General features: G+C 38.9%; 1 protein-coding gene across 2 annotated transcripts; it reads right to left on the reverse strand.

Moving 5' to 3' along the window:
* Positions 1-196: 196 nt before the first annotated feature.
* On the reverse strand, positions 197-10,574 carry LOC136098447 (carboxymethylenebutenolidase homolog). 2 transcript variants are annotated; one of them, XM_065831864.2, is made up of 6 exons: positions 10,452-10,574; positions 5,198-5,420; positions 4,262-4,369; positions 3,014-3,156; positions 1,470-1,561; positions 197-451 (listed from the first exon to the last, which is right to left on the reverse strand). In XM_065831864.2, the coding sequence occupies exons 2-6, from the start codon at positions 5,410-5,412 to the stop codon at positions 272-274; spliced, it is 738 nt and encodes a 245-aa protein (XP_065687936.1). In that variant the 5' UTR covers positions 5,413-5,420; positions 10,452-10,574; the 3' UTR covers positions 197-271. The 2 variants fall into 2 exon arrangements, with proteins under 2 accessions (XP_065687936.1, XP_065687935.1); XM_065831863.2 differs by lacking the exon at positions 10,452-10,574 and adding an exon at positions 8,805-8,942.
* Between the last annotated feature and the right edge of the window lie 1,477 nt (positions 10,575-12,051).

Raw genomic sequence — 12,051 nt, forward strand, 5'->3', positions numbered from 1 at the left:
ACTTGAGATTATCACAATATTAAATTCAAATATCCTTTTTACATTAAGATAAACAAGATGAAATTTAAAAATACTTTTTACATATATGGCTTTCAGCATTTGAAAAGACATTTCTAAGCATCTACTTAGAAAATATCTGCTAATATGTAATGTGATTGCAAAAGAGTTCTACAAACTATTTTGATTCTTTAAGAACTTTTCAATCAATAGGGTCTTTATTATTTTCTGATTTCCCACAACACTTGGCTTCTTTTATGGGCTTTTCTTTGTGCTAAAGGTATTTATTCAGCCAGTTGATCATATCCTTTCTTGCTTCTTCAATGAAAGGCTTATCTTGAGGATTGATATCTTCTCTTTTGCGATGTACAAACCCATGAGTCTGTCCAGGGTAGATTTTAACTCCATAATCAACTTTGCAGTTTTGTTTAAGCTTCTGTTCCAGTAGGGTGACCTGTAACACAGAATGTTCTATGTTGGCTGAGTACATAGTTAAAGTGTTTTATATTTACAGTCCTGGCTTTTTACTGTCTGGGAGATACAGTATGTCCTTGACATAATTTTCTCTTCTACTAATTTTATACACAAATGCATTCCTGTTACTCCACTTTCTTTTTTCAGCTGGGACTTCTTTCTTCCAGTAAAATAACAGAATGCTATTGTATAAAACTGCAAAAAAAGGAAAGGTACTTGAGATACTGTAGTGATACTTGATAAAGCTAAAAGCACTTCTCAGTGTCATGAGAAGGACAGCACTGCACAAGTTACTGTTGACAGACTTCACAAAAAAATAGGGTAAGATGTATTAATTAAAAATTTGAATTAATTTGAAATTGAGGGAGGAGAGGCACAGATACAGAAACAGCCCTTCCAAGCTGGTGGTATTTTTGGCAGGACAATTAAGGTAAACAACACTCAGTGAAAGTGTGCCGCCTTCTGTGATCCCTTTGGTAGATAGTCGTTTTTATCCAGGCATTCTCCGCCCATGCTCCCCAAGACGTGTTGACAAGCATACCAGGAAGGAGAAGCTCTGCAGAACAGTGGGGAAGGAAAAGGGTAGTCACAGGATTTTTTCAGTCTCCTGAAACTACTGATTCCACTGGTACAGGTGGGGTTTTTAAGCCGTTTTTTTGTAATATCAATATGATTAAAGAGTCTGTCCTGTGTTAAACCTGGCTGAAGTCTTCCTTTGACTGCCATTATGGATTCTTGACACTTTTCTCCTTGGAGCTCCCATATATAAATCATCCGTCTTTTTCAACAGAAACAAAAAAACAACATTTTTTGGTGTCACTGTAAATACTTTTGCTTCAGGGATAAACAACATAAATTTGAGTAACTTTGTTGTAAAGCTTGGTGAAAGAGGAAGCAAAGTGCAAACTAATATTTTTGTTTATCTTAACTAAATACCAAATCACAAAACAAGCATGAAAAGAATAAAAACCTTCAAACATTTCTGATGGGAAACTCACCTCTTCCAACGGTATATAGTCATCCTTTTCAGCAAAAATGAAAAAGGTGGGGTGAAGCAAATTGGACCTGTCCTCAAAGTACCTGATCACTCCTAGGGAAGCAAGAAAGGTATGAAAGGCGTCGTGCTACTTAAGGCAGTTAAATCACTACTAAATCTATACAGTCAAGATAAAAAACATTCTGATCAGTTAGAGCTGATCGTCTTGTAATAAAATTAAACACATTTTGCTTAGAAGTCCCTTTTGTTATGAAAACTTCCTGTGTTTTGGGATGTCACTAAAGATAGAAAGACCAGCTCTGTCCGAAAAGTCAGACAATGATCTTTATACGTTTGCCCCATTGTCATTTCTCTTTGGCTGTCTCCTTCTGACCACTGTCAGAATCAGGGTCCTGTGAAAGACGGACACTTCAGAGCTGCTACATCTAGCACGATATGGCCATTTTTCAGGTAACTGTAAATATTCATCATTTCAGATACCTGTCTAGGATTTCTCTGTGCATATATTTACACTTATACAAACTCAGAACAAATTTCTGTTGTAATTTTGACTATTCAAATATGTTTGAATTTAAATCTCAAGAAAATGAAGTAGCTAGTGCTCTGGCCACTCTTTTCATTATTGGAATTCTTACAACAGAAAAGTGAAAATATAGCAAGTATTATAGCATTGATGAATTGACTCAACTGATCCGCAAATCGTGCAGCAAAACAGTCCCCATAGTCTTTCTGGGAAAATACGTTCAACCTCCTTTTACCTCAAATGAATATAACTTGATTTGGGTTATACATAAGTACAGAGATTTATGACAAAAATATTAAAGGTCACATAAATGCATTAAGAATGGAAGAGTGCGATGTTTGAAACAGAGAGTTAAAAAATGGTTCATACTAGTAATGAGGGAGCCCTGCCAGCAGTAACGTTGAGAAATAAGGGGTTTATGTCATGACCTGAAGCTCTGTGGTCTGCGCAGACCCCAACTCTGGTGACTCATTGGCAAAAGTCCTTGCACTCTAACAGCAGGGGAGAAGAAAGGCTACAGTGTGTCAATGCTGCCACCTCTTTTCCTGCAGGTTAAACAGGGCCATAGGGTACAGACAGGTTCTCCAAACAATGAAAAGCAGAGAGTGGGCAGGAACCCGTCCTAAGACTTGTGCAGGCTGAACAAGACACTGAGGCAAAGATTCACCTCATAGTTACTGGTGGCTCCTAAAAGACATAAAAGTTATGTCCAGAAATCATTTTATATCACGAGCCAAGAGGAATCTGACTTACAGTGAGACCTTGGCAATTGTCCCTTCTGTGCTATGTTGCACTGAAGTGATCCTGACAGTGCCAAATGATCACATAGATGTTACTGGCTATGGTTATTTCAGTGCAATAATGTGAGTGTGTAATATCAAATTGCTTGAAGAGTTTGTATAACAAAACCACCTCCTTCTTCCCCAAGATGTCTCACTGAGTTTTGTCACAGTAATACTTCTATAGAATAAGTTCCTGCCTGGTCCCATCTGCTCACGTCGTAATGGGCATTTTAGACTCACCATAGAGGGACACTCCAGTCTTCATATGAGGATTTTTCAGCATCAGATGTTGTACTGCTGCTCCACCCCAGCAAAACCCAATGACACCGGTCTCCTTTGCACCACATTGTTCCCTCAGATACTTCAGGACAACATCAACTTCCCTGAGACATGTAAATGAAAGCGAATTAAGACTCCAGCTCCGTTCCCCTGGCCTCCTGTTCCTCCCTTGCTGCTTCCCAGAGACTGGCTGGACATTGTTCTGCTTGTGGGAAGTGATGAGTGACTGCACTTGCTTCACTCTTTTTTTTTTTTTCTCTTGCCTTCGCTTGTTAAACTGTGTTAATCTCCGTCCACGAGTTTTCTTGCTTTTGTTCCTCCTGTTCTCTCTCTTCTCTGTCCCTCTTGGGGGAGCAAGTGAGAAGATGCATGTGTGTTGGCTGCTGGCTGGGGTCAACCCACAACTCTTATTTATTATTATTTAACTTTAAAATATAAAGGAAAATCCAGAGGACAAGATCAGTCTTCCAAGATCACTGTTACCAGAACCCAAGGGGATTTATAAAGACCAGCCCAAGTAACTTTATAAATGGGAGTAGCTGTCTTAAAGGCTAACATAAATTGAAGTTTGAGACACGTGAGCAGTGAAGAACATCACATTCTCACAAATGTGTCTATAGGTAAACCGTCCCTCATAGGGAAGAGCAATGCTTTATGCAAATGTGGAAGCAAATTTGAAAGTGTTTCAAAATCAGCAGTAACATAATACAATGAAGTTACATGTCAGATAATAATGGGGAAAAATATAGTGAGCAGAATGAAAATGTAGTATGCTTTGAACTAGCTGAAATCTGATAGGGAGTAGGACTAATTTGCCACAGCTAAACAGTGTTTGATGGCTACATTTGCAACCTTGCTAAAACCCCTGGAGGTTGTGCCTGCTTGCAGGAACTGAATCAAACTGAAGTGGAAGGAGTGAGTTGAATCTTCTAGCCTTTGCCCGTTCTTTTCTTTTGACTCATTAACCTCATTTCTACTCTCTGTGCAGGGAAACAGTGGTCATTTATTCTTGTTCAAAGTTCTGCTTTTCTCCAAAAAGCACCTCTCACATAACCATGAGCTTAACACAGGGACTGCATGGAATTTCTGTGAATACCCAACTGTATTTGATCCATTAATAACTTAGGATCAATTTTTACATCTTTCCTGAGGTAAAAACTGAGGCTACAGAAGGATGACCAGTCTCTGGACAAGGAACAACAGTTGTACTTGTCTATTTTGCTGGCCTCTCGAGTTTTCAGCCAATCCTTGAAAGTTGCCCAGTCATTAGAAGGTTTCCAAGCTTCTTGGCCTGCAAAAAAATCTGGACAGATGGCTCTGCAAGAAAAACAAAAACATTTTATGCGTATTAAATCATACTGAGAACGGGTTAAAGGGAAGTCCATCTGCACTATACAACAAATTTTATCTGTTGAATATGCACAGAACTCAATCTACATCAAAGCACTGTACAAGCCACCCTTATTCTTTTTCTGTGTCTAATAAGGAGACTTAGCATAACTTCCAGATATATTTTGCCCTGTTAAAATCCATCATTTAATTTGACAACTTGTTAACCACAATTAAAAACCATTAGCAGTTTCGCACTGGTTAAAAAAAAAAAAAAACAAACAGCCCTACAGTTTACATGGTAGATGCTTTTGGTGAGAAGGAATGCTAGCCCAGTAACATAGTAAAGAAAATATTTAATTGTTTTTCATATATTTGAGAACTTGATTCTTTCCTTGACACAACCTCCTACATGGTACCTTCAAGGAATCACTTTATCTTCTCTGGAATTTTTACTGTGCCAGCCAAGTTACAGAGACCCTACAATAGGAGAGGGAAGCTGGCTGCTTCGGGCTATGGAGGCACTTCAATAACCCAATGAACAATACAGGATAAGATTTTTCTATATCTTCCCTCTTTTCTTTTGTACTTGTCTATTATCTTGTTACGATAGGAGTACTCATCTATGTTAGACTTCTGACACTGTTTTAACAAACAGGAACCACTTTAGAGAAATCTGTAAGTGAAGCCTATTAAATTATTCCCGCTTGTATGGTTTATATATATATATATATATATATATATATATAAAAGTAAATAATTGGTTCAACAATCTTTCTTAAAAAAATATGTTTGGAAAACAGTAGAATTTCTTACATGTATCCATTAGTTGTCAGCATATCAGCTATGTATCTGGTGTTTGGAAGTTCCCATCCAAATACATCATGAATCACAATCACAGCTTTTTCCGTGCTGGCAGGTGGTTTGCAAACATACGCCTTGATGTGCCCAACTTGCACTTCTTGCCCACGGCCTCCGTAGTCAAACCTGTCTCCAATATCACATGGACAGGGCCTCGATTCGTTCGCCATGTGTGAGACTAAAGGACAAAAACCATTCAGTTGAGAATTTTCCAGCATACCATAATGAAAAAGATCCAAATACAGAGGTATCATAGACTGTTGAATTTTTGAATCACTACAGTAGTGTTGTGAACATGCTGATTACTGTTAGAACTAAAATGAAGAAGTCCATAAGCCCCCTGGGTGATTTTTCATAAATAATAATCTTGTTAGAGTTTCTTATGTTATGAACTCTTCAATGGGGACCTGGTACATAACCAGGATTTCCCTGCCCTACAGTAAGAAATACAGTAAAAATAAAGCTATGACCAACTAGCTGGGAGTCACCACAAATTATTTAAATAATGATGAAGCCAGTTCTTTCACTCTTCATCATACAGAATCATAGATTCATTTCAGTTGGAAGAGACCCTCAAGATTGTCGAGTCTAACTATAACAACTCCAGTACTGAACCATGTCCCGAAGAACCCCATCTAAATGCCTATTAAACACCTCCAGGAATGGTGACTCCACCAGTTCCTTGAGCAGCCTGTTCCCATGCCTGACAACCCTTTCTGTGAATAATTTTTTTCCTAATATCCATTCTAAACCTCCCCTGTCACAACATGAGGCCATTTCCTCTTGTCCCATCACTTGCTGCTTGGAAGAAGAGACCAACACCCTCCATGCTACAACCTCCTTTCAGGTAGTTATAGAGAGCAAAAAGGTCTCCCCTCAGCCGCCTTTTCTCCAGGCTAAAGAGCCCCAGCTCCCTCAGCTGCTCCTCATCAGACTTGTGCTCCAGGCCCCTCACCAGCTTCATCACCCTCCTCTGTACTCTCTCTAGTATTTGAATGTTGTTCTTGTGATGAGGGACCCAAAACTGAACGCAGTATTCAAGGTGTGGCCTCACCGGTGTTGAGTACAGTGGCACAATCACTTCTCTAGTTCTGCTGGCCACACTGTTTCTGATACAAGCCAGGATGCTGTTGGCATTTTTGGCTACTGGGGCACACTGCTGGCTCATATTCAACCGGCTGTTAGTCAACATCCCCAGATCCCCCTCTGCCAGGCAGCTTTCCAGCCACTCTTCTCTGAGCCTGTAGCACTACCTGGGGTTGTTGTGACCCAGGTGCAGGACCCGGCACTTGGCCTGTTGAACCTCATACAATTGGCCTCAACCCAATGATCCAGCCGGTCCACATCCATCTGTATGGCCTTCCTACCCTCCAGCAGATCAAAAGTCACACCCAATTTGGTGTTGTCTGCAAACTTACTAAGGGTGCACTCAATCCGGATCATCCAGATCATTGATAAAGAGATTAAACAGGACTGACCTCACTACTGAGCCCTGGGACACACTGCTTGTGACCAGCCACCAGTTGTATTTGGTTCCATTCACTAGAATTTTTTGGGCCCGGCCTTTGCCAGGAATGCATAGTTTTCTTTAGTATAGAATGTAAAGACTTAATGTAGGACTCTGCATTCTGAAGAAAAAAAAAAATGCTACTGTGTAGAAACAAATAATCACACTTAGATTAAATGTGATATTTTCCTGCAAAGATTTAAAATGTTTCATAATAGACTTTTTGAGTGTCAAGATATCTTTTTTCTAAACCAGCTTTACCCTCGGATGTTACAGATTTTTGAAGGAGAATACTTAAGGAAGGTGCCAAGAAAAATACACCAGCGAAAGCCAGAGTAGAAAATTATATTTATTTAATATTTAATAAAGAATACATCTGAACTCCAAGATAGGAAAAATGAAAATCTGAGTATAAGGAAAAATTTATTGAGTTAAATGTTTTATGAACAAGGTAACAGTAGGGTACGGTTAATGTTTTACAAACTATTACTTAAATGAAAATAAACAAGTAATTCACAAAGGTCAAAAAATACCAGCTGAATCTAACACAGATACATGTAGCTCCTTGATATCAAGTTAAAATTTTTATGCCATGGACTGTAAGTTAACCAACTGGGTGAACTGACTTCTTATTGCTGCAGAATGATCCAAGTAACTTATTTGAATATGCATAGAGCATCTCCAAATTATTAAAGAATGTGGAGAGAATTTAGATAAATCTTTATGTAAACTCTCTTCAGATAAATTGCTTGCACTGTCTAGGAAACCTTCACTAGTATAGAAATAAGGACATTAAATCTTGACTATGCCAAATGCTCACAGAAAGAAACGGGGTTGCTGAACAGCTCCTGAACTAGTGGGACTTCAATAGTTGTGGCACTAAAGGGACACCTTTAGGAAAACAAACAAGCAAATAATCCTGCAGCCAGGGGATTTGCACAGACTTCCAGGGACCAAGATGTTCTGGACTGTAAAATTCAGCAGATCCCCAGCAGTGTTAGCAGGGCTACTGTTGAACCTCCTGTGAGATTTCATTTTCACAGACCAATTCAAGATAAGCTGTAGCTTATTTCAAAGCTATATTAACTTTAGGAACACATTTATATAATACTAATCCTCTACGTTGTGGGTTTTTTTTTTTTTTTTTAATAAGCCATACCTACCCATATGAGTTTTTTTGGGTTTTTTATGTGTGTGGCGGCTTTTTTTGTTTTCATTTTCATTTTGGTTAGTTTTTGTTTTGTTTTGTTTTCACATGTTGTAGTCAAACATATAGGACTTGTAATTTAAAACAAGTCTACCAGGTAAAAATGAATTATTAGATGAACATACAAGACAAAAAACCAGTTTAAATATATAATGATAAAGAGCCGATAACCGATTTTCCATTCACAAACTTTCCTTTGATGAAAAAAAAAAAAAAAACAAACAGAAAATAGAACAAAACCCAGCACTTGAATATTAAATAAACATATATTTCAGAACTCCAGAAACACAAACACAATCCCCTTACCAGTCAGTACGTCCTTGAAGTTTTTAATTGCAAACATTTCACATTATCTGATAAAATGCAAAGTAAAATGTAAAACATGAAATATTTAAAGATGCAGATACAGCAGCTGATGAAATAATCTCCAGATACAAGCCTGTAAGCAGTAGCGTTGGCTTGTGTGTTTTATAAGCCATGTAGACTCTCAAGCTTTTAATGTAGCCAAAATGTGCCAGTGTTTCTACATTTGCTGTAGAATGTGTTTCATACTAAGTGTTCTGTGGCTCTTTCAACAGACTCTCCTGAGTCCTCCTCCTGAGAGGTCTTCCTCACCTCAAAGGGAAAATAAAATAATTCTGAATTATCATCTCAAACAATTTGGGAAAAGGGTAGAACCCTGGTGGCATTTGAATGAGCATGCACTCTTCAAAAAAGCATGAAGGTAAAGTGAAAGTCCCCCAAACATGTCAATGTCAGACCTCAGTACGCACTAGTTTAAAAACAAACAAACAAAAAACGAAATCAAACCAGACAACAACAAAAAAACCACCATCCACCACACATACCTGTAGCAGAGCAAGAGTGTGAGACAGCAGAGACGAGTTGCAAGACCTCACCGCAGATTGTTACCCCTGAATGAGATCCCAAAAGTGCCGACTCATGAAATGTAATGAGTGCGTGCAAGGATCAGGTTTCTACAAATAAGAGTTACGTAACTTACTGCCTTTAACTTTGCAAATCTCGGAGTCACAAAGTTGAAAGTTCACTCTTTCTGCAACTGTTATTTTTATTGCCAGTGTCGACAGGGTGTGCTACTGTGAGGAGTACTACTATAGCTGAGTACCAAACTCCTTTTTAAGTTACACAAAACAGTATTAAGCATAGGAGGTCTTTTCTTTTCACCTTAAGAGACACGTTCATGTAGATGAACAATTCATTTAGACAAAACTTTTTTTTTTTTTTTTTAAAGGGGTGTTCCTAGTAGTAGGGTGTAGTATTGCTTTTCAACATTACATTGTTATTATTTCCTTAGACTATTCATCCATTGGTAAAAGACACATCTGAAGTCATCAGCAGGGTGAGGTATTGAAGTAGAGACGCAATTTCAAAGATCTACACAAGACAGAACTTTGGATTCAAGTGACTGCCTGATCCTTGTACCCCTCCCATTCTTCTGATTTTCTTTTTTTTGGATTATTAGGATTATCCTTTGAATAGCGTTTTTTTAAGGATATTAGCAATCAAAACTCTCTATTTCACCGTTTCCTCAGAGGCACATCTAAAAAGTAGCACTAAATCTATATATTAGTTCTACCACACTTTTGTGTTGGGAAGGTTACCTTAAGATTTTGTCCTGATGTATAAGCTGTTTCCCTGTATTGTAAGTAACTTTGTCAATGTTATTTATTTACAATTCCTAAAATGAAGTCAAACAAATGAAAAATAAGCACGCCAAAGAATTCCAGAATGAAATAATGGTGTTCAAAATGGGTTCTTGGCTTTTCTCTCTTGCATACTACAAAGAATAAATTATACCACACAGGGAGCTTAGATACTCCACAGCTCCTTCAAAGAACAGTAGTAAATTTGTACTTTAAATTTTATTTTCCTTTTTGCTTATTTATGGTGTTAGAGTTACAGCACACAAGCCATTTCAGTATTTCGGATGACTGCTGTTCTCTAAATATATGACCTGATCGTCCTCTTGCACACCAGCTAACCTTCTGATGTTAATGGAACTCCAGGAAAGTGGAGTCCTCCAGGTTTCACACTGGGGTAATCAAAGTACAAGAAACTTCCAGACCTTTGCATTCTTCTCCCAGAAAAAATGTGTTGTGAGAGCTGTATCACCCAGATAACAAGTGGATTCATACTTTACATATAGATGGTATCATCAAAAGTAATAGTCACAAGCAGAATTCTCTGAAGACCTCCCCACGGGAAAGATGAAGGTCCATTAGCAGCATGTAAAGAAGGAAAACACAGATGGGAAAAAGCAAAATAAATTAAAATCCCATCAGGAGAGAGACGGTTAATACATACTGCTGACTATTTTTAAATGATACATCACAATGTATATTTCTCTGATAGGATACAAGTCCAATTTGAGAGATTTTCATTAGTAATATTAGCCTTTCCTAAATTACATTTTCTTCCCATTAAATCACATAGCAATCTTTTCAGTAGCACTGAGAAGGTGAAAAGGGACATACCTTCTTTTCTCTCTGGAAGTACCAGCCCGCAGTGAAGATCCGTGGCAGCTGCTTTCAAACTACAGAACACAAGCCTTTCTCCCCAGGAAACGCAATTAATCCATGGCAGTCACTGTCACAGGCTGCACTGGAGGCCAACACTGCCAGCGGGTTCAGAAACAGACCGGCAAATCCACAGCAGCTCGGTCCATCAGCTGCCGTGTGACACAGTGTGCCAGCAGCCACATCCAGCTCAGGGCTCCCCAGAGCCACCAGTACATGGGGTGAGAGGGAAAACTCCCCACACAGCTGCCGCCTGAGACTGGGTGCTGAAGCAGATGCAACCTTGAGTTGTTGCAATGCAGAGATTTGTGTCATATGATCAATGGAAATATTATGTAACAACATACATAATGCAAAACCACATGGCATTTCTTATTTAAGCAGTAACCATGGTTTAATATTTTCTTTTATAAACAGGGGACATTTCTTTTATATACAGGGGCTGCACCTTGAAGGATAATATTCTGTGAAAGCTGAAGGGACACCCTGGGCTCACAAGCATTTCACTGAGAGGAAACTGGGTTGTGCTCAGTACAAAATTTTAGCTGCAGCTATTCCTTTCAGCATCACAGATGCAGAAAAGGACTCACCACAGGATTACTGTGGATCACACTGAGAGGCACTGAAGGAGGAGAACTGCAGTGATGTTCCCCTAGTCACTAGGGATGGGCTGTACCTCACCAATCCTGGTACCTCATTAAATCACAGCACAGAGAAACCTGGTGATACTGGAAGGATTTGTGGAGGTGAGGAGACAATGTTGTCATCCACATTGGTTTAGATTCAACTCTGAATGAGGATGAGGGGTAGGGCAACTGCCTGAGTCAATGAGAGTTGACAGAGGATTTGCATTGAGCTGGTTGTGAAATGATGTGATGCATTTTCCTGAAAAAAAAAAACAAAAAACAAGGGGCAGCATCAGAAACTCAGCTGGTGCTGGGGCTTCTGATGAAGATAATGTGAGGGAGAAAGGAATGAAGGACGCTGGTGCTTAACAAAAGAGACATTATTAAATGTCAGAGGATTCTGATGTGGGTGAAGGTCAGACAGCCTAGCAAGAGGCCATTGCAGCTGCATCCAGATGTCTGTGAGTGTTTCAGAATCCAAAAGGAGGCTTAGAAATGCGGGAAACACAGGCATGTGTCTGAGGACAAGCATAAAGGAACAACACACCCCACAGACAGGCTAAGGTAGCAGCAGAACTTACTGCCATCAAGTGACACTGAACTAGGAATAGAAGTCCTTGTAAATGCATCAAAAATGAGGGAAGGGTCCCTTTACAGTCTGCATACATTTCTTCTCATCGTCCTGCTTCCCTTCCCTCTTTCTAGCATTATGTTGGGCTGGTTTTATGAATTCTGATTAGGATATTCTGTTTCCAAGAAAATGTCTCAGCCTTCCAAACCAGAACTGTATTTTCCTCAAATCTGAACATCTCAGAGATCTTTATGAGAGCATTTCTGAGGTGTGGGGAGAGTTCCAATGATTTTTTATCATATTGACATTAATATAAAAAAGTGAAACTTTCAGATTCTATGTTAGAAATTATCGTACTTGA

Source organism: Patagioenas fasciata, chromosome 2, assembly GCF_037038585.1.
Source record: "Patagioenas fasciata isolate bPatFas1 chromosome 2, bPatFas1.hap1, whole genome shotgun sequence".
Lineage (NCBI taxonomy): Eukaryota > Metazoa > Chordata > Aves > Columbiformes > Columbidae > Patagioenas > Patagioenas fasciata.